The sequence below is a fragment of the Myotis myotis genome, unplaced genomic scaffold (genome assembly GCF_014108235.1).
Source record: "Myotis myotis isolate mMyoMyo1 unplaced genomic scaffold, mMyoMyo1.p scaffold_m19_p_3, whole genome shotgun sequence".
Taxonomy (NCBI): Eukaryota; Metazoa; Chordata; class Mammalia; order Chiroptera; family Vespertilionidae; genus Myotis; species Myotis myotis.
The window spans coordinates 193,135,235-193,157,511 of NW_023416335.1; the positions used below are offsets into that span (position 1 = coordinate 193,135,235).

The window sequence follows — 22,277 nt, forward strand, 5'->3', positions numbered from 1 at the left end:
TCCAGAGTGGGCCTCACATGTGGGCATTGTGAATCCTATGAGATATCGTTTAAAAAGGTCCAAGAAAGTCCCCCTGCCATCGTAAAAATATCTCCTACACTTCATACGATTTGTCAGCTAATCAGACTTGATAAAATACAATAAGCACAAGTTCATTTTGGTTAACAAGCAAGAGCTTTAAAGAAGCTTACAACCTTATAAATCCTCACGGGAAGTCATTCACACCTTAGTGTGAATTATTTCATCAGCCTCCCCCCCCCCCCCCCGTCCCCCCTTCCTAGCGAACATATAATTGAAATCAGCTGCATTGAGCTGGAAGGATTGATGGGGTGGGAGAATGAGTAAAGGACAGTAGGAAGGCAAGAAGGATTTTGAAGAATGAATCATCTGAGTGTGGTGTTGATGTTTTGGAATGGGGGTAGGGAAGATGGGGCTTTTTTTAGAGAAGAGTAACAGCCCCCAAACCCATTTCTTCCTAATTCATAATTTTTTGGGGGGGCGCTGATCAAGACCGGGTGCCATGCTCTCAGTGTGAGTCATTCCTATTGAAGATGTCATGAGTGGAGGAACAATAGTGACAACTATTTCTGCCTGTTTTCTTCTGAAGTCTTTGAAGGGTTATTTGTCAACTTTATCTTATTAAACCTTTGGTGTCCCACAGCGGCAAATATTAGGCTGAAGGGATTCTCTTCATTTCAGTCATGAAGTTGCATGACTTGCCAGGAAATCCGCCTAGGGCCTGCTCTACTAGCCTACCCCGCGTGTCTGGCCAGTTCCCATCCATTCACCTGTATTGTGCCTTTATTTTTCTATCTCCATGAATTTCTTTAATGCTTCAGGTTGGTGTTACCTGATCTTCTCTCCCATGTCGGGAGCCTCCTGCTGAGGTGGGGCCTGGAAACCTCTCCTCCCCTTTCGAGTTTTGGAGTTTTGCTTTGTCTCCCCTGCAGCTCGGACGTAGGGATCCATTCCCATGCCTCTGTCATCTTTCTAGCAGTCCACATTGTAAAGGTCCTTACTTTTATTAAAATATAGTTAACATACAATATTATATTTATTTCAGGCATACAACCTAGTTATTCAACTTCCATACGCCTAACGAAGTGATCACCATGATCAATCTAGTAACCACCGGACACTGTACAAAGTTATTGCGATATTATTGACTATATTCTCTATGCTGTACATTACAACCCCAATGATTTATTTATTTTATAACTGGAAATTTTTGCCTCTGATTTATCTCCCCCCCCCTTTTTTTTCTTTTCCTTAACCCCTCCCCCTCTGGCAACAATTTGTTCTCTGCATCTATGAGTCTGTTTCTGTTCTGTTCTATTTGTTTTGTTTTTTAGATTCCACATATAAGTGAAATCATACAGTCCTATTTTAATATTGTAATCCACCAGTTAGTAATCTCCTTTTACTAAAATAAGTCAGGGCAGAGAGGAGCACAGAAGGAGCTGGCAGCGTAATCTCACGGCCAAGCTGGGATTTGAGCTTTATGTTCACTGGAGAAGGGCTGGGCTGCCCGGGACTCAGCCCTGGGTGAGGGGAGGGCTACCTGGGCTATGGTGTGCAGAACGTTTTTGTCAATGGGCTGACTATCTTGAAGAGAGGTAAAAACATACAACACGCAGACAAAGAGGCCTGGGAGCCCTCTACCCAGCCTGCTGTAGGTAATGGGACAGCATGTGCTCTGCGAGGTGAGGTGAGGGCTGTGTTTCCCGGAATCCACCCCTATGCATCCTGCATCACTTTTTTTCAGGGAATGCCTCTGATATGAGGCTTGTTTTCTGGTCTCCATTAGCTGTAAGAGTGTTCCATGTTCCCCAGTAGATGCATTATTTATGTTATTTTTAGAGTAGCCACTAGGTGGCAGGCCCCAGCCTAACAGAGCTGGCAAAGCTTGGGAGGATGTGGGAATGACCCCTAATTGTGACAGCCTTTGAAGCCTGAAGACAGATTTTTAAATCCCCTCCCGATCCTACCAAGCTGCCATCTTTCCTATTAGGTGACTAAGCTCATTATCTTCCAAGAACAGTAGTCCTAGGAGGTAAAAGCTACCAAGAATGTGGTCGATCAACACCTTCCTCACTCTCTGCAACTCCATTCTACCCTTTACTTGGGCTCTAAGGACTCAGGAAAACAACTGAGGCTGAGGAAGGTGATGGGGAAGGTGATGGAGGTCATTTTTCCCATCCTTTCCACCCCCCCCAACCCCCCCCCCCCACACACACAATTTTAACCTCTGCTCCTTGACCTGAAAGTCCCTTTGTCCAGCCCAAGAACACCTGTTCTCAGGGCTTCGTCTTGTTTCATGCCCTGGGAACTCTTGTCTGGGGAGTGACTGGGTCACACAGGTCCTGAGCCATCCTAGGATCTTCTCAACCCTCTGGTTCCTCTAGAACCAAACATGGTCCCTTCACTGGGGGGCGACCAGGCTGTTTTAGATCACTTGGCAGTAGTCACGCCAGAGCAACACCCAGGGCTGCCTCCTGCAGGGGGGACAGCAGCAGATCTACATGTTGGGGTCAGAGTGGGTTTGGCCAGCTCTTCCTGAGCCCACTGGGGCCAGTAGGTCTTAGTCTTTCTTCCCTACCCCAACCGATGAGAGGAGCATAGCATGCTCATGTTGTAACCTCTGTGTTGGGGGGGGGAGGGCAGGAAAGTGGAGCATCTCTGTGTGTGTGTGTGGGGGGGGGGTGGTGTGTGTGTCAGGATCTCAGGGACTGGGTAAGGAGGGCACATGTGTGGCCTGAGCTAGTTCCCAGACTCTGGATTTGGTGCATTAATAATTCATTCATTAATTTTATTAAATATATTGCCCATTGTCTTCAATTATAAACATAGTATTTGCTCATTAAAGAACATTTGGAAAAAAATATTTAAAACCAACAAAAATAAAATAAAATTCCCCTACCCTAGCCCACCATCTGGAGGCAACTTCTATATTTCCTTTAAGTCTTATTTTTGAAATATATATATATTCATAATTGGGACCATATGTATATACAGTTTTTTTTCTCCCCTGTTTTAAATATTAACAGCATAAGTATTCCTCACATCTTTTAAGATTCTCCCAAAGGCCCATTCTAATAGCTCCATGGACACCATCACCCGGTGAGTCCTTAATGGATTTAATCACTTTTCTATTGTTGAATACTTGGTTGCTACAATTTTTTTTCCCAATGGTAAATAATTCTGTGTTAACCTCTGACCGCGACTCTTTTACATTCGGAGAAATCATCTGCATGGAAGTTTGGGGGCTAAGAATATGTGCATCTCAAAGTTTTCTGACACATGTTATCGAAGAGTCTTCGTTCAGGTCCCCGGTGACTGTGCCCCCATCAGGGTCTGAAGCAGAGGGCAGTCAGAGAGTCTTCAGCTGCGTTAGGGAGTATCCGTGTAGCCGGGTGCCTGTGTCCCCCAAGCCCAGCCCTGGGCGTGGGCTCCAGGGCCTGACCTCTGGCTGAAGCTGCTTCCCCAGCAGAGCTCTGGGCCACTCGCTGTGGCCCCCAAGACTCTTGGGTCGCTTTCCCTTAGGTCCGGCATGAAAACAGATGCGTGGCCCTGGAAAGGTGTCCCTGCTTCCACCAGGGCAAGGAGTATGCTCCCGGAGAGACGGTGAAGATCAACTGCAACACTTGGTGAGGCCTTGGGAGAGGCTTTTGCGGGGACTGAGCCATCGTGGCAGGAGTCAGCAGAGGTGGGGATGAAGGTCAAGATGCTGGGGGGTCGGCGGGCAGACCTCGCCAAGGTTGACCCTTGCCTCCAGCATCTGAGGGAATGTGGTTACTTTTTGCTTTTTTGAGCCTCTGTGTCTCTATCTGTAAAGTGGGGAGAGTCTTTATCACCACCTGTGCTCACCTGCATGGACACTCTTCTAGAGGTTAGTGTTTCCGTTCAGAGAGATGGGGCCTGGAGAAGATGAGGACCTTGCCCCATATCAGTCATTGTACATGTGACCAAGTCACCAAAGGGCATGGGGTTGGAGGTCCCTTCTCTGGCCTTCTATTGCCCCCTAAGCATATTGCCCGTGAGTGTGCTTATAGTGACACCATCTGAAAAGGCACCTTGTGAGAGTGGCTGGCTTCTCTTCTCCCTTCTGCTTGGCCATCCTTCACATAACCCTCTGCCCTGCTCATTTACCATGTCTCTGACTTTGGGGCTGTGCACGGCTTTACGGAGAGGCCCATGTGGGCAGAGGCAGGAAGGTGCTTAGCTGTCTGGGGCCTGAGGTCTGAGCTCACCGCCTCTGACGCACAGTGGCTCCTCATGTCAGCTCCGGTTACCGGGCGGTGGGAGGCGGCGTTGTGGCAGTCGGGAAGTCGCTGTAGATTTAACCATATAACTGTGCACACAAAACCTCTCCTGGCAGAAGAGCACAGTTCATCACCATTTGCCCGACTCAGAACGTTCCTGCTGGCCCGTCTTGTTTTCCGCATCAGCCTCGGATGGCATGCAGCCTCAGTGTCTGTTTTTAAAAAATATTTATTTTTATTGATTTCAGAAAGGAAGGGAGAGGGAGAGATAGAAACATCAATGATGAGAATCATTGATCGGCTGCCTTCTGCAGGCCCTACACTGGGGATCGAGCCTGCAACCTGGGCATGTGCCCTGACTGGGAATTGAACCGTGACCTCCTGGTTCATAGGTCGATGCTCAACCACTGAGGCACACTGGCTGGGCAGTGTCTGTTTTGTAGAGACCCTGAGGCTACTCTCAGGCAACTTCCAGGGAGGCCGAGCTTTAGCAAACTTGTAGCAGGCGGTCTACAGAGGGTCTGGGTCTCTTCCCTGGGCTGCCTGGATCACCTGTTCCCTTCTTTGCCTCAGTTTCCCCCTTGTAACGAAGTGCAGCACAACTTCCCTCTCTCCTGCTGGATCCCTCACTTCTTGAGGCTTCCTGAAAGGTTGGGTGGCACCTGAAATATTATGTTCCTTCCTGACCTCCTCATCCCCCAGGGCCCACATGGGCCCCTCACACCCTTCACACCCACCATCCTGGCCATTTCTGTTCCTAGTGTCTGTCGGGACCGGAAGTGGAACTGCACGGACCATGTGTGTGATGCCACGTGCTCCGCCATCGGCGTGGCCCACTACCTCACCTTCGATGGGCTCAAATACATGTTCCCTGGGGAGTGCCAGTACGTTCTGGTCCAGGTGAGAGAGAGGGATTGGGGGAGGGTGCTGTCCTTAGGTGGGGGGTGCAGTCTGGGGTCTCCAGGTCAGAGTCTGCTGCTCTGTCCATAGAATTGACTCTGGGCTGGTTTCTCCAGTGACTGTCCAGCCCCTGAAAGAAGGGCCTACAGAGGTCAGGGCTCGAGCCTCACATGATCGCCATCTTCCTTTACTTTACCTGATGGAGACATAAACATGGGACAGAAGCTCATTTGTTGACTGGGATTGTTGTGGGGCAAGGCTACTGTCAGCCCAAATCAACACCAAAACAGAATTAGAACAAGGCATCTAACCCACACAGCCTTATGCAGCGGCCCTGGACAGGGGGATGGTTGAAATGACCCCTGGAGTTTGCTTCCCACTCTCTGATTCTATGCATTCTCCACATTTTCTTTTCTAACCTGGTGCAATTCTGAATGGGCAGGAAGGAGGGTGGGCACAGGAAAGCCACACTGCCCAGCAGGATGAGAAACTGCCTAGCTGGTGAGTGAGGGCCCTCTGCCTTCCTCTCCCTGCTGGCTGGATTCCTGTAAATTTCTCTTGCTGGTTGACACCAAAGTGATAAGCCAGGAGGGATGGTGGCTTTTCTCATGAAGAACGAGATGGCTTAACTCTGTGAAGCTTTAAACAAATGTGGTGTCTCTGTCTCCATTCTTGGGAGGAGGAGGGGTGGGGGCTTGGTATGATCTGAGAAAGGCCACAGACCCAGCAGCCTTAGTCTCAGAGACTGAGCTGCAGTGTCCTGTGAGTCAGGCAGTGAAGGTAACTGAGCATGCACACCTGCTCAGCACGCTGGGAGTGGGGCAGAACCAGCACCCTGACCTGCCATGTGCAGAGCATGCTGGGAGCGAGCAGTTTCACCAGTTAGCCATGTGCAGAGCATGCTGGGAGTAAGCAGGGTCACTGACCAGCTGCATGTAGAGATGCTGGGAGTGAGCAGAGGCACTGACCAGTTGCATGTAGAGCATGCTGGGAGTGAACAGCAGCAGCAACTAGCCAAGCCTCCAGCACCCACACCAGAGATGGCTCCATGCCAATCTTCTGACCTTGGGAGAGGTGGCAGGAGTAATATTTCACCTCTTTCCCCCAGGATTACTGTGGCAGTAACCCTGGGACCTTTCGGATCCTGGTTGGGAATGAGGGATGTGGCTACCCCTCAGTGAAATGCAAGAAGCGGGTCACCATCCTGGTGGAAGGAGGAGAGATTGAACTGTTTGATGGAGAGGTGAGTGGCAGCCCATCCTTTCCCCCTCAGACCCCCTTGTTCTTCTGTGGGCTTGTGAAGAGCATGTGCCAAGCATTCGTTTAGAACTTACGTGAATGGAATATTGTGCAGCCATAAAAGAGTGTGAGGTGGAGCTGTATCATATGACTGTGACATCCTATATAATAAAAGGCTAACATGCAAATCAACTGAATGGCAGAATGATGGGTTGCTATGATGTGCACTGACCACTAGGGGGCAGACGCTCAATGCAGGAAGCTGACTCCTGGTGGTCAATGTGCTCCCACAGGGGGAGCACCGCTCAGCCAGAATCTGGATTCACGGTGGTGAGCACAGCGGCGGGAGCCTCCCCCGCCTCTGCAGCAGTTGGACATCCCCCAAGGGCTCCTGGACTGCGAGAGGGTGCAAGCTGGGTTGAGGGACTCCCCCCCACCCCCAGTGCATGAATTTCATGCACTGGGCCTCTAGTATTCTATAACAAGTTAGAGATGTGTATGCATAGCATGATCCCATTTTAATGAAGGTGAAGAGAAAAGTGTGGAGAAGGGTGTTAATGTTATCTGCATAAGGATCAGTACTTACCTCTGAGGGTGGAGTGGACACTGAAGGGCAGGAGGACTTTTCCTTCTAATTATATGTGTACATAATATATATAGAATACAATTACATATGCATATATATATATATATATATATGCATATATGATTATTTGTATTTTGGGAAGTGATGGTGTTTTGGGAATTTTCACTTTTTTTTTACATTTTCAGTTCTTTTTAGATAAATCTTTTTTAAAAAGAGCAGTAACCAGATTGAGGCCCCGTGTAAATCTTTGACATGGTTCTCAGAGGGTATATGAGAACCACCAAGGAGATCTTGTTTAAGATGTTGAGCCTGACTGGCGTGGCTCAGTGGTTGAGCATCGACCTATGAACCAGGGGGTCATGGTTCGAATCTTGGTCAGGGCAAATACCTGGGTTGCGGCTCGATCCCCAGTAGGGGCATGTAGGAGGCAGCCAATTGATGATATTTCTCTCTTATCGATGTTTCTATCTCTATCCCTCTCATTTCCTCTCTCTCTAAAAGTCAACAAAAACATCCATGTATATAAAAGCCTAAGCCACCAAATGACTGAACAGCTGGTTGACTGGCCACTAGGATGTGCACTACCACCAGGGGGCAGGTGCTCAACGCAGGAGCTGCCCCTGGTGGTCAGTGTGCTCCCGACAGGTGCCAGATCCAGGGCTCACGACTGGCGAGCACCGCTGTGGTGGTGCAAGCCTCTCCCACTTGGGACTCCTCTCCTGCTTGGGACTGACTGGGTGCGAGCCCACAGGAGGCACAGAGGGCTGGGATGAGCGGTGAGTGGGAGTGGCAGGCAGGAGTGGCAGACGGCATTGGACTGCCGGTTTTGGCCCCATCCTCGTAGGCTATACCGAGGGACCCCACTGAAGCATGAATCCGTGCACCGAGCCTGTAGTATTTTAATAAATAAATAAAATCAATTGCCTAGAGATGCTTAAAATCATTGCCACATTAAAAACCTACTTAGTAGTCCACATGTATTTAATGCTCAAGTGTCAAAAATTCTTTTAGGGAAGTGATGGATGATCTTCTGCTAGTTGGTTTTGTTGTGTTTTTAATCTCATAATTATGATTTTGCTGCCACCTCTATTATTGCCCCTTAGTCAGAAGGTTCTTGGTGAGTGATAGGTGAGACAGACACAGAAACATCCAGGCAGGTGCTGGCCACGAGGGATGAGCTCTCACTGAATGGGGCAAATGGAGCTCCATGGAGGCAGATATGGGTACTCCCTCTCCCTGTCTCACGCTTCACCCTCCCTCAGGTGAATGTGAAGAGGCCCATGAAGGATGAAACTCACTTTGAGGTGGTGGAGTCTGGCCGGTACATCATTCTGCTGCTGGGCAAGGCACTCTCTGTGGTCTGGGACCACCACCTGAGTATCTCCGTGGTGCTGAAGCAGACCTACCAGGTCAGTGGCCTTCCTCCACTCTTCCTCATCTTGTCTGTGACTTGCTATTGGTTTTCTTCAGTTTCCTGAGTAGTAGGAAGTAGACACTGTGCCTCCTGATGTCTCAGGGGAAGGTAGGCGGTCTGAAAAGGGGATGCATGAGCAGAATCTTCAGAAAAGGGAGTGAGTGAGCCATGCAGACATCTGGATGAGAGAATTTAGGCACGTACAAAGGCTGCATGGTGGATGATGTTTGGAGTGTTTGAGCAAGGATGCCTGTGGCGGGAGCGGAGGGACTTGGGGAGAATGGTCGTTAACAAGGGTAGGGAGGAGGCAGGGATCATACTGTGGGGGCTGTTAATCCATGTAAAGATCTTGGGCCTTTTGCCCCAACTCTGGGAACATTCTTATATGTTTCCCAGTAATTCTCCATGTTGAATCAAAATAGGAATAAGTCACATCTCTTTGTCCTAAGACAGGGCTCCAACTATGCTGTAAGAGTAGTATCTTTTCTTTTCCAAGCCAAATATTTCCAGTTCCTCCCCTAGTTCTTATGTGATGGTTTCCATTCATTCAGTAATCACTTATTGGGACTTGTATACCAACACTGTGATAGGTGAACATGAAGATGAATAAAATCTTATGTCAGCCCTCGTGGCACTTGGTATACATCAGAACCCTGGCCAGCCTGCTATGAACAGGCTGCTGTTTACCCAGGTAAAGGACTCCCGTGTCCATAGTGTAAAGTAGTCAGACCTCTGCACTCTCATTGATGCAACGATGAGCTAGTTCCTCTCTGCCCAGGCCCTTACTGGGGAGGGTGATGGCTTATTTTGGAGATTCCAGAGCCAAGACTGCCTAATTCCCACTTGTACACTTGGCCAACTACAGGACATGGGCAGGTTGTCTCTCTTTGTGAATGATATTTTTTTCTTTTAACTTTAAAATGAGGTCAGTGAGGGAGGCCAGGAAAAAGCCTTGGCAAGGGCCAGGCTTTGCCGATCACTCTGGTCTCTTCTGGGTCTCCGTCCCTGCCTCCCCCCACCCTCCTCTTCTCAGATGAGCGGCCTCCTTTGCTGTCTGGAGCCCTCCTTGCCCTGAGTCAGAATTGGCCCTGAGGTTTGCAATGCTCATGCTCTCAACTTGTCATCAGGAGCAGGTGTGTGGCCTCTGTGGGAATTTCGACGGCGTCCAGAACAATGACTTTACTGGCAGCAATCTCCAAGTTGAGGAAGACCCCGTGGACTTTGGGAATTCCTGGAAAGTGAGCCCGCAGTGTGCTGACACCAGGAAAGTACGTTTGGGGTCTCCTTATGGGCTGCGGGTGGTGGGTGGGGGGTGGTATGCTCTGCAGTGGTGGCAGGGCTTGGAAGAGGGTCTCTTGGATCCTTCCGGGTTGACTGTTTTGGTCTATTTCTGTTCTCTTGCCCTGTTCCCCAGGTGCCGTTGGACTCGCCCCCTGCCACCTGCCACAACAACATCATGAAGCAGAGCATGGTGGACTCCTCCTGTAGGATCCTCACCAGTGACCTTTTCCAGGACTGCAACAAGCTGGTGAGGGCTGCCGGGGAGCCAGAGGCAGAGGAGCGCTGAGGGCTGGCCAGTGGCTCGGGCACTCAGAGCACAAGTGTCTAATTCTGGAACCAGCCTGGGAGCCTTTGAAATGATCTGCATGGGGTCACCTTTATTTCGCCCTTCATTGTCGCAAACTGGGAAACAGAAAGGATAATCAACAGTTTATGAATCATGGTTTCTTTTATGCCAGGCCCCGCTCTTCTGAGCATCAGCTTCTCTTCTGGGCATCAGTTTTAGAGCTTGTGCCCCCTGAGTTATCTTGTCTCCAACACTAGAGCCAGGAATTTGGTTTGCTGTTACCTCACTATATCTTCAGACCTGAGTACTCTATCTTCTCCCCTCGTAAAACCCTACAGCTCCTAGGTCTTGTCTCAAAAACCCTTTTCTGGTCTTAGCTCCAGAAAAGGGTGTTGAGGCCTCATTTTGTGGCTTGCTTTTGTGTCTTCCTCTCCAATGGTGGTAAGCAATTCTCCAAACACACATGCTGCTGTGCTGCACCACCACTGGGGGCATGACTGGTTGGATACCTGTATCTCAGTTCTCTTTCTATCCATCCAATGATTTTTAGTCCTCGAGGACGCCAAAGATACTCGGGATTCCCTGCTTTGGTGGAATTCTGTTCTCTTTGGAATTGCCATCTGAATGAGAACAGTGGAGACAGTGAGAGAAGTCAGAGGAACCGGGATTGTCGGAGGGTGTTAGAAATAATGACCCACTCAGTGTCTGACTTCATTCTTTTCACAGTGACCCTGAAAGAGGCCAGTGTGTGTAGTGGCATGTTTGGGGGAAGGGAAGGTCAGCCCGATTCCTGTGATTGAATGTGGATGGTGGATAGGCTATCTCTTCATGTAGACCTGTGGTCAGCCAGGAGTACACAGGCTGGTCCTACTGTCCAGCATACTAGTCCCCTAGCACCTCATAGGGAAATGTGAGTGGGTCCTGATGTATTTCCTCTCTCTTCTTGCTGAATGGAGGCAAAGGAAATAGAGTGAGCAGTGTGTGTGTGTGTGTGTGTGTGTGTGTGATGTGTCTATGTAAAAAACACTCAAACATCCATGAGGTTGGGAGTCGGTTTTGGGGATGGATGGATTATTGAGCAGATAAGTAGACAGATAGAAACAAATGTTCTTTTGAAAAATTCTTAGACACACCATTCTACGAAAGACTGGCTTTACGTAATGTTTCTTGCTGGAATACAGATTAGAAGCTGGAAATTCTGCCTTCTTACCCATCCCCTCTTTGGAAGCATTGACCTACATTTCCCCTCCTACTCTGAACCCCCCTTTCCCATACTCTGACCACCAGAACGTTCCCATCCAGACCAAGAGCCAGAGTGCCTTTGTCTGGTCGCAGGCCTGGGCTATCCTGGTGCTCCCTTACAGGTGGACCCCGAGCCATTCCTGGATGTTTGTATCTATGACACCTGCTCCTGCGAGTCTATTGGGGACTGTGCCTGCTTCTGCGACACCATTGCTGCCTATGCTCATGTGTGTGCCCAGCACGGCAAGGTGGTGACCTGGAGGACAGCCACGTTGTGCCGTGAGTCCTGGTGTCCCTCAGGGTCTCAATCCACCTCTCCTCAATTCTTGTGCATCTAGACATTAAGACCTTAAAGTGGGTGCAGGATGACACCTTCATGGGAGAGAAGGCAGAGCCTCTAGTGTGGGGATGGATGGTAGAGGGCAGAAGGGAGTTAAGACACTGATGTGAGTGAGGAGGGACAGGGGACAGGGATCAAAGACATTAATATGTAGAGACCCTTACTCTGGAGAAATTCTGGAAGAGGGAGGAGAGGGAACAGTGATGAAAAGAAGAGGGAAGCGAATATATGTCTTTAACTAGACACTACATTTGCCAATATGCGCGATCAACTCATACATTTATGTAGCGTCTTCCTCGGGTGTAAGCAGCTGATGGTTTCTATATGGAAAACCGATTCAGAACCACTGAGTGCCTGGTTTAGGTGCTTAACAAGTCCAGCAGCCTCTAATATTGGTGACTCCTGTAGTTCCTTTGTCCCCAGTGTTCTCGTCATCTCCCCCAGCGCCATCACCACCACCACTGGTCTCACCACATCTGTCTGGGGCCTGGCTGCAGTCCTGGCATCTCAGTGGGCACAGGACTGCCTATGCTTTAATGGTTACGCTCATTTCTTGTCTACACAGCCCAGAACTGTGAGGAGAGGAATATCCGGGAGAATGGGTACGAGTGCGAGTGGCGCTACAACAGCTGTGCCCCTGCCTGTCCTATCACGTGCCAGCACCCCGAGCCACTGGCCTGCCCCGTGCAGTGTGTGGAGGGCTGCCATGCACACTGCCCTCCAGGTCAGCCACCTGCCCTGTGTGGGGGCGGATGGAGGGATGGGACAGTTTGTCAGGAAAGGTGATTCCTTGTCCTACGTCATCTCAGTCTTGCCAGATCCCCAACCCTATAACCCCGGGTCCTGCTTGCACGTGTCCTTCCATCGGAGCCAGGCCAGCTATGATTTTTGTCAAGTTGAGCTTCTGTTTGCTTATTTATGGGTCTATTGCATGGAGCAGCATTTTCTTTAAAAAAATGTTTTTATTGATTTTTAGAGAGAGAGAGGAAGGGAGAGGGATATATAGAGAGAAACAGCATTGATTGGCTGCCTCCTGCATGCCCCCTTCTAGGGATTTAGACCAAAACCTAGGCCACCTTTAGTTAAAGGTAAGTTTTCCTTGTTGTAAAGGTGAGTTTGGGTTCCTGATGAGAGGTTTGTCATGCAGGGAAAATCCTGGACGAGCTTTTGCAGACCTGTGTTGACCCTGGAGACTGCCCCGTGTGTGAGGTATCTGGCCGGCGCCTGGCCCCCGGAAAGAAAGTCACCTTGAACCCCGGCGATCCCGAGCACTGCCAGATTTGGTAAAACCTGGTTGTTTGAAGCATGAGTCTTACTGTCTACTCTGGGGACCTGCTCAGAGGTGTAGGTTTTGGGAAAATGCCCTCGCTATGCAAGTTGAAAGGTCGTTTTTGTTTAGCTTGTTTCTCTTGCTTTAAGGACAGACTAGATTGCTTCTCCAGAAAACATCTCTTAAGAGAACCATTAGGCTTCTTCTTCTTTTTTATTTTATTAATCCTCACCCAAGGATATTTTCTCCATTGATTTTTAGAAAGAGTAGAAGGGTGGGGGAGAGACAGAGAGAGAAACATTGATGTGAGAGAGACACACATCGATTGGTTGCCTCCTGCACTTGCCCTGACTGGTGCCAGGGATCAAACCTGCAACCCAGGTATGTGCCATTGACCAGAATTGAAGCCGGGACCCTTCAGTCCTCAGGCTGATGCTCCAACCACTGAGAAAGACTGGCTAAAGTCCATTAGACTTCTTAACCTCTTCTTGCTGGAGGATGGGTGAAGTCTCACATTGTTCCTGGAGGTCACATCTAGTCTATGAAAGTCAGGCTTCCTTTTTTTATCGGAGATGGGGATGCAGAGAAAGAAAGTGAGGCAGAGCCCTGACCCCTCAGTGTGACTGAGACACCTCCGAGCCACAACCCAGTCCCAGGACAGGGCTTTTGTAACTGGGAGGGAAGACCCTGGGTTTTCTCACTCGACTGCCTCTGGGAGTGGGGGAGCTTGGGGAGGTGAGAACGAGTCCCCAGGGTGAGCACTGAGCTTTATGAAGTCCTGCTCCTAAGTAACGAACATGCATTTGGATGTTGATATATTCATATATTCAATACCACTTCTTATGGGAACTTAAACTTGAGAACTTAAATTCACTGGGGAAGGGGCCATGGCTACAGCTGCCAGAGTCAGATCCAGCCACAGCCATCTGTATAAACATGAGTGAACGCTGCCCGGGGTGAGTTCTCTAGCAAACACAGGAAACTAGAAAGTATGTCACTCATGCACTGTTAGCAAAGATGGAAGCAATAAATCGTGTGGGCCACAAGGAAGTGGGAATTAACTTCCCGGTAAGACCCTGCCTATCCACTTGCTCTCTGTTGAAACGGAGACTAAGGAATAAAGGAAGGGCCAGACACTGGCATGGGGCTCTGAGCCATAGGACATGAGTGTAGAGCCATTTCCCCACCGCTCTCTGCGGGCCACAGGGAGAGCAGCTACCAGGGGCAAACAGGTGTGGACAGTAGTTCCAAAGCAGGCTGGAGCATCGCCTGGGAAGTGAGCCGCAGGGCACACATCCCAGGGCTCTTGGCCTTACTGGGAGTGCTGAGGGCAAGTTACCTCAAAGGCCAAGAGTTTACAGAAGAGAAGGTACTAGCCTGGGTTGCATCTACAGTCTGGCATAGCCTGCCACTCTCCAGGACACTGGTGGAAGGGAGAAGGGGCCAGAAGGGCCGGGAAATTTGGACTGGTAGTGTAGGAATGTGTGTCAGGGGCAACTGCTCTGCTAAAGACGCGTGGTATGTGCTTGGGGCTGGGTGCAGGGTCTAGCCAGTTCCTGGCATGTGATAGATGCTTCCATATGTCTGCTGGAGGATTGAATGAATGAGCCACTGACTTTCCCCTGTCAAACATCTTGGGGACATATTAAACATGGTCCAAAATTCATCCAGTTTAAATCCTGTTATAATGAACTAGAGGTCCAGTGCCCAGATGTGTGCAATGGTGGGGTCCCTTGGCCTGGCCTGTGCCCTCTCCCAATCCTGGACCCCTCGGGGGATGTCGGACTGTTGGTTTTGGCCCGATCCCCGCGGGCCAGGCCGAGGGACCCCATCGGTGCATGGATCCATGCACTGGGCCTCTAGTATGCATATAAGATCTTTGGTTAATCTCTTCCTGCCCTCCCCTCTCCCCTCTTCCCTCTGAGATTCATCAGTCTGTTCTATGTTTCTATGCCTGAGAATCTGCCCTGAGCATCTGCATTGAGCATCTGCCCTCTGGTGGTCAGTGCACATCATAGCTACCAGTTGAACGGTCTAATGGTCGCTTATGCTTATATATATGGTAGATACTGTAAAACATTTATATTCAGTAGAACATTTATGAGTCCTGGTCAGTGTCAACATTTTAGAGTAATATTTGTCTTTGGAGTTATTTGGCAGAAGGTTTGGGTTGTAATTAAATATTTGTATTGCTAGAGATGTAGTTTGATAAAAAAAAAAAAAATCTACTTTCAATGGCTGTGTGGATGGCCTGAAAACAAGAAAGATTCTTTTTCAGGTCCTAGTAAAGTTTGGCTTGTAGAATGCAGGGACGCCTTTGCTGTGTGTGTGTGTGTGTGTGTGTGTGTGTGTGTGTGTGTGTGTTAGGGGACGTATGTTAAAAATGATGTCTCTCTTGGGTGGAGAGTGACCCATGGGAGCTCAGTGCAGGTGGGCCAGGCAGGCAGGTGTATGGAAACAGGAGCAGCGGTTCTGAGTAGGGCTGAGAAGCGATCAGAGCCTCTTCCGGAACCATTTCTCTTTCTCTCCCTCTGCAGTCACTGTGATGGTGTCAACCTCACCTGTGAAGCTTGCAGGGAACCTGAAGGCCTAGAGGTGCCCCCCACGGAAGGCCCAGTCATCCCCACCACCCCGTATGTGGAGGACACCCCTGAGCCGCCGCTGCACGACTTCTTCTGCAGCAAGCTGCTGGACCTGGTCTTCCTGCTGGACGGCTCCTCCAAGCTGTCCCCGGCCGAGTTCGAGGTGCTGAAGGTCTTTGTGGTGGACATGATGGAGCGCCTGCATATCTCCCAGAAGCGGATCCGCGTGGCGCTGGTGGAGTACCACGAGGGCTCCCACGCCTACATCCAGCTCAGGGACCGGAAGCGGCCCTCGGAGATGCGGCGCCTCGCCAGCCAGGTGAAGTACGCGGGCAGTGCAGTGGCCTCCACCAGCGAGGTCCTCAAGTACACGCTGTTCCAAATCTTCGGCAAGATCGACCGCCCCGAGGCCTCCCGCATCGCCCTGCTCCTGACGGCCAGCCAGGAGCCCCAGAAGTTGGGCCGGAACTTGGTCCGCTACGTCCAGGGCCTGAAGAAGAAGAAGGTCATCGTGGTCCCGGTGGGCATCGGGCCGCACGCCAACCTCAAGCAGATCCGCCTCATCGAGAAGCAGGCCCCCGAGAACAAGGCGTTTGTGCTCAGCAGCGTGGATGAGCTGGAGCAGCAAAGGGACGAGATTATCAACTACCTCTGTGACCTCGCGCCCGAGGCGCCGGCCCCGACTCGGCCCCCTCCTATGGCCCAAGTCACCGTGGGTCCGGAGCACTTGGGGGTTTCGACGCTGGGGCCCAAGAGGAACTCCATGGTTCTGGATGTGGTGTTTGTTCTGGAAGGGTCGGACCAAATCGGCGAGGCCAACTTCAACAGGAGCAAGGAGTTCATGGAGAAGGTGATCCGGCGGATGGACGTGGGCCAGGAGAGCATCCACGTCTCGGTGCTGCAATACTCGTACACCGTGACCGAGGAAACCACCTTCCGCGAGACACAGTCCAAGCAGGACATCCTGCAGCGGGTGCGGGAGATCCGCTACCAGGGCGGCAACAGCACCAACACGGGGCTGGCCCTGCAGTACGTGTCCGAGCACACCTTCTCGGCCAGCCTGGGGGACCGGGAGCAGGCACCTAACCTGGTGTACATGGTCACCGCGAACCCTGCCTCTGATGTGATCAAGCGGATGCCTGGAGACATCCAGGTGGTGCCCATCGGCGTGGGCCCTCATGCCAACGTGCTGGAGCTGGAGAGGATTGGCTGGCCCAATGACCCCATCCTCATCCAGGACTTTGAGATGCTCCCCCGAGAGGCTCCCGACTTGGTGCTGCAGCGGTGCTGCTCCGGAGAGGTGCTGCAGATCCCCACCCTCGCCCCCGCCCCAGGTATGTGGGTACCTTGCATAGGTGCCATGCCTTTTTGGAGAGATGCCTCTTAGGTTCCAATGCCCGCTCCCCTGCTCTGTGCCTTCGATCACATCCACCTCCAGAGTGCCTGCGTCCTCACCTCCTAGGCAGGGAGAGTCATCTGTGATCCTTTATTGAGGAGGATCTGTTCTTGTGCATTCAAAGGTAATGCAAGTCTATTGTTAAAGTTTAAATAATACCAAATACAGGGAGTAAAAAATATTTATTCGTCACACAGCCTCATCCTACCTAATCCCACTCCCTGCCTTGGAGGTAACCTGTGATATTTGGTGATGATCAGCTTTTTTACCACACTGGATGGATGCAATTATTCTAAGCAGCTGACACTCTTTGGGGGCAAGGTCAAGGAATGGTGACAGGTAGCAGTTAAGTGCTCAGATTCTGTAGCCGGACTGCCTTGGTTTGAATCTCACCTCTGCCACTTACTAGCTGGGCAATTATGGCAATTTTGGGGGTAATAATTTTGGGCGGGTACCTCTGTGTGTATTTGTCTCCTCATCTGTAAAATGGGGATAATAATAGTACTTTTTTTTGAAATATGTTTAGAACAGTTCCCAGCACACAGCAAGTGCTTGCCACTCCGCTACGATTACTGCCTTCAGAATGGATACTAATGTCTAATCAATTCCTAGTTCTTGAACATCCTCATTTGGAGTGTCTGGGACCATCCCAGAATAACTAGCCTTCTTTTAATGTCTCTTTATCCTCCCACTTTGACTCAGTGCCTTTGTTTCTTTGTTCTTGTTTTAATCAGAGCCACAGATTTATTGAAATTCTTGTGATATTTCTGTGAAGAACAGGAATAGCGTCACCGTACCCAGTCTCAGAATGGTGTTGAGACCAGAGTTTGCTTCCTCACTATGATCTGTGCCAGAGCAGTCACAGGAGCAGTAGGCATTTATAATCAGAATACCTTTCAGCACTTACCTACCCGTGAGACCCGAGGCCATACTGCTGCTCCATTTTCCTTTTGCCATCTCCCTGTTTTGCTGCTCCAGTATCTCACTCAATTCTGGAAGAGTTGCAGCCTCCTGTTACTGTGAGAACAGATGCCTCTCGCTTTCATGAGGAGGCATTTAAACTGCCTGTGAGTGGCAGTGGAGTCTTCCCAATGCCTCCAAGCTTGGGGCACTCCTGGCCTCCTTACCTCCTCCCAGGCTCATCTTGCCATCCTGCAGGACCAATGGTGACACATCCCTTGATGGTGCCACGTGGTTGGTGGTGCCCCAAACCTGCCCATTGAATGCAGCTGTGTGCTGCAGTGGCTGGTGCACTGCCGGCTCTGTGTGCTCACCTTCCTGTCTCTCTGCAGACTGCAGCCAGCCCCTGGATGTGGTTCTCCTCCTGGATGGCTCCTCTGGCTTTCCAGCTTCTTACTTCGATGAAATGAAGAGTTTTGCCAAGGCTTTCATTTCAAAAGCCAATGTCGGTGAGTGAGGCGCCTGAAGGAGCAGGTTAGAAAGGGGCTCTTCCTGGCGCTCTGCCTGTTTGAAAGTGCCATTCCGTGTCCTCTTTCCGCCAGGGCCTCAGCTCACGCATGTGTCCGTGCTGCAGTACGGAAGCATCACCACCGTCGATGTGCCATGGAACATGGCCCAGGAGAAGACCCAGTTGCTGGGCGCTGTGGACCAAATGCAGCAGGAGGGAGGCCCCAGCCAAATTGGTAATGTAATGCCTTGGGCTGGGATGCAGGGGCTGCGTCTGGTCCTCATTCTTGGCATAAGTGAGGAGTGACCTTGGCCAGTCACTTTGGTTTTGGTATCAGTTTTCTTTGCTGTAAAGGGAGGGCCTAGATGCTCTTTCTGGTCTCATCTGGATCTCACTTGTGTGCGGGACTCCCTGAGTCTCTGAATCATTCTGCTTTGGTGGCCTAAGGATCCACCTGGAGACAGGATGCCCAGTTGGCTTCCGAAACGCCTTCCCTGCAGCCAGGACTCACTTGTGTGGTCTCTTCTCCAATCTCAGGGGATGCTCTGGGCTTTGCTGTGCGATACATCACGTCGGAAGGCCATGGTGCCAGGCTGGGCGCCTCTAAGGCAGTGGTCATCCTGGTCATGGGCACCTCCACAGACTCCGTGGCTGCAGCTGCCGAGGCCGCCAGATCCAACCGTAAGTGTCCAGTGTCCAGTGTCCACTCTGAGACTGTGCTAAATTGCCCGAGGACCGAAAGTGGGAAGGTGTTAGTCCCAGATGTCCCGGCTGATTTAAATGCTCCATGCCTGCATGTGGCCTGGTTTCAAGCAGCAGGAAATCATCCAATCCCTGTGCTATTTGGAAACCAAGTAGTAATAAGTGTGTGTTAACCCTCCATTTGTCTTCATTCTTTAGATTTTTAACCTTTAATTTTCACTTTGTGTCCAGGAATGGGTCATAGCTCACACTTTTTTTTTTGAAGAGGTATCCTTGGTCTCTCACCACCGTCTCCATGTCTGAGGCCAGAGGGATTCATATGGGGCCTTGAGAACCATTGGGGAACTTCCTGTACTCAGAGCCCTTTTCTAGTACCAGCTTATTGGGTTTGGGGGATGAGTAATGGAAAGAGACAAAGGCTGCTGCTTTAGGGAGGGGATGAAACAAGCGTGACCCAGCCTGGGTGTCTCATAGCAACTTGTGCTGTGAATATCAACAGAATGTGAGCCCTGACAGATGGTGTGGTGCTGAGGGAGGGCCAGGTGAGTGGAATGGCACTAAGTCCTCTCATGGCCACCTGTGAATGTCCAGTCTGGAAAACATGAGGCTCTATACAGATACAGGTGTAGCTTCAGGCCAGTCCACTTTGTGCCCACCTGACCAAAGCAGGTTGGCAGAGACCCTTTCTTGTTCCTCTGCTCACTCAGGAGTGACAGTGTTCCCTATCGGAATCGGGGATCGGTATGACCCAGCCCAGCTGAAGATCTTAGCAGGCCCAGGCGCCAGCTCCAACGTGGTGAAGCTCCAGCACATCGAAGACCTCCCTACCATAGTCACCCTGGGCAATTCCTTCCTCCACAAGCTGTGCTCTGGTGAGTCTGGTAATGTCTTTATTCCTCCCCACTCTCAAAAAATTAAAAACAAAAGCCACAAAACCCATTTCAGATGAGATCGGGCGCGTTCAGGGTGGTATGGCCGTAGACACAAAACCCATTTCAGAGACCTGAGGGTGCTCAGGCACAAGATGTTGGTCTGGAAGGAAGATTGTTGTATAGACCAGGACCTTACGTTTCTGCTGATGAAAAGTGTGTACTATGAATCTCCAAGGGGCTACCAGACAGCTTGCTGGGTAGAGCCCTCTTTCCTGTTCTAACTGCCCATCCAAACTTTAGCAGAAAAAGCCCATGCACAGTTGTGCACAGGGATCTTGGATGAAGGAGTAGAAAATAGAACAGGGAACCTCAGCATCCTGTAGATCATGGCCTTCTTACTCATGCCCTAGACTCACTCTCAGCAAGAATATATGGGCCTTTAGAAACACAGTAACATAGAATCTAATATCAAAGTACCATAGTTTAAGTTGATTTAAGATTAGAAACCTTCTTTTAACCACATATGATTTATTTGACCTGGTTTAATATGCATTCCTAATGTAATTAGTGGGGAGTCAAAACCTACTACAGAATTATTGCCCTTTCCTCCTGGTAGGAATTTTCAAGATTCCTTTCAAGTGTTGAGGATCTTGCCTCATTTCCTCCCTACTCCCCTGACTGGCACTGACATATGGAAGAGGGAAAGGAGATACTGACTTTGAAAAAGCTTTATGAACCATCGTTATTGCTGTGTTATCACTATTGCTATCATCACTATTAGAAATAACCACAAAGCCTGCCTGAAGAAGCATGGGATGCCACCTCTTATCAGGTGTACCCACATCCTCACTGTTAAACCAGCTCAGATTATTTTCAGAGTTAAGTCAAGAACTAGCCCAGGTAGCCCATACAGACATTGTGAATGACTTAGACTTTCTGGGTGATGGGTGGGAACTCAAATCTGGTTTGTGTCTGTTTCAGGGAACATTGGAGTTTGCATGGATGAGGATGGAAATGAGAAGAGGGTAAGTTCCTTTTTGTTGACCTTGAAAGAAAAATCAGAAATGTATATTTTGGGCCCTTGTTCCTCCTTGTACACTTTTCTTTCCTTATGGTCTTGGTCCAGTTCTTTTTCTTACCATTATATTACGTTCTGTTTGTTTTCTTTTTTGGGGGCGGAGGGGATGGGTCCACCTGTGAATCTTGTGTTCTGTCTCCTGTCTCCTTGCCATTTAGGCCTATTGTCGGGGGGAGGGAGGGAACTCCCTTCTTCGCGTCCTGCATGGAGAGAGAGAGACATGAACCGGTTCTTTTAAATAGAGGCGCTTTGGGATTTGAGAAATGAAAAGACAGGACACAAATAGAATAAGCTGGGACTGGGTGTGGCGTCTGCCCTCTGATAGAGGGACAGACAGACACGCAGCACCAGAAGTAAATTTAATATATATTCGAGGTAACAGGAAGTTACATCACATCTGGGTGGGCCTTGAATTCCTGGCAACATAATAGGACCCACCCACCTTAGCACCTGGTGGGAAAAGTCAGACTGAGTGGCGTCCTAGCCTCTTGACTAGGACTGCCCCAGGGCATGGCTCTGCCTGCGCTCTGAGTTCAGCTGACATATTTAAAAAACGCTGAGAAAGTGCTTGCCAGCAGCCCTCCACAGCCTATGTCCAGGTTTTAGTTTCTATGTCCTCAGAGGGGTCTTGGCCTGGTAGATGGGCTTAGAGTTAGAGCACCTCATCCTATGTTCTGCCTAAATTTGGTTCTTTCTTTTGCAGCCTGGGGATGTCTGGACCTTGCCAGACCAGTGCCACACAGTGACGTGCCTACCAGATGGCCAGACTTTGCTGAACAGTCATCGGGTCAACTGTGATCGGGGGCCAAGGCCTTCGTGCCCCAACAGCCAGTCCCCTGTCAGAGTAGAAGAGACCTGTGGCTGCCGCTGGACCTGCCCCTGTGAGTCCTTTGCTTCTCCAGCCTAGACAGTGCTAAAGGGGCAGTGCTTTTAGCTGGGCTGTGCAGAAAGGTAGACTAGAAGCTAAGCACCCTCACTCCTCACCACACGCATGCACAGTGCTATCTTTACCCATGTTCACACCCTATCATATCCTCTGGACAGGTTTTCATTCAGTCCCAGGGATCCCTGTTCTCTTGCTGTGTCTTTGTTTTTATTTGTTTCTCTGTTTGTTTTTGTTAATCCTCACCTGAGTATATTTTCTTATTGATTTTAGATTGAGTAGAATAGAATAAGGGAGGGAGAAGGAAGAGAAAGAGAGAAAGAGAGAGAGGGAGAGAGAGAGGAGCGTTGTGAGAGAGACACATTAATTGGTTGCCTCCTACACACACCCTGAATGGGGCTGGGATTGAATTTGCAACCCAGATATGCAAATTGATCGTGATCTTTTGGTGCAAGGCCAACACTCTAACCACTGAGAAACACCGGCCAGGGCTCTTCCTATGTTTTTGTAGGGCACGTATGGTGGGCAGAGCCATT

General features: G+C 50.0%; 1 protein-coding gene across 2 annotated transcripts in view; it reads left to right on the top strand.

The window, feature by feature from the left end:
- VWF (von Willebrand factor) overlaps positions 1 to 22,277 on the top strand; it is a 119,333-nt gene that overhangs the window by 60,099 nt on the left and 36,957 nt on the right. For both annotated transcript variants that reach the window (XR_004965910.1, XM_036298336.1), the window contains exons 19-34: positions 3,544 to 3,647; positions 5,024 to 5,162; positions 6,271 to 6,405; positions 8,250 to 8,396; positions 9,529 to 9,669; positions 9,816 to 9,929; positions 11,333 to 11,489; positions 12,116 to 12,274; positions 12,698 to 12,833; positions 15,358 to 16,736; positions 18,091 to 18,207; positions 18,301 to 18,441; positions 18,744 to 18,887; positions 19,616 to 19,780; positions 20,762 to 20,805; positions 21,562 to 21,739. Coding sequence is in view for 1 of the 2 variants with exons in the window: in XM_036298336.1 (XP_036154229.1) it covers positions 3,544 to 3,647; positions 5,024 to 5,162; positions 6,271 to 6,405; positions 8,250 to 8,396; positions 9,529 to 9,669; positions 9,816 to 9,929; positions 11,333 to 11,489; positions 12,116 to 12,274; positions 12,698 to 12,833; positions 15,358 to 16,736; positions 18,091 to 18,207; positions 18,301 to 18,441; positions 18,744 to 18,887; positions 19,616 to 19,780; positions 20,762 to 20,805; positions 21,562 to 21,739 (3,400 nt within the window). In the remaining variant the exon portion in view is untranslated. The remainder of the gene's footprint in view (positions 1 to 3,543; positions 3,648 to 5,023; positions 5,163 to 6,270; positions 6,406 to 8,249; positions 8,397 to 9,528; positions 9,670 to 9,815; positions 9,930 to 11,332; positions 11,490 to 12,115; positions 12,275 to 12,697; positions 12,834 to 15,357; positions 16,737 to 18,090; positions 18,208 to 18,300; positions 18,442 to 18,743; positions 18,888 to 19,615; positions 19,781 to 20,761; positions 20,806 to 21,561; positions 21,740 to 22,277) is intronic.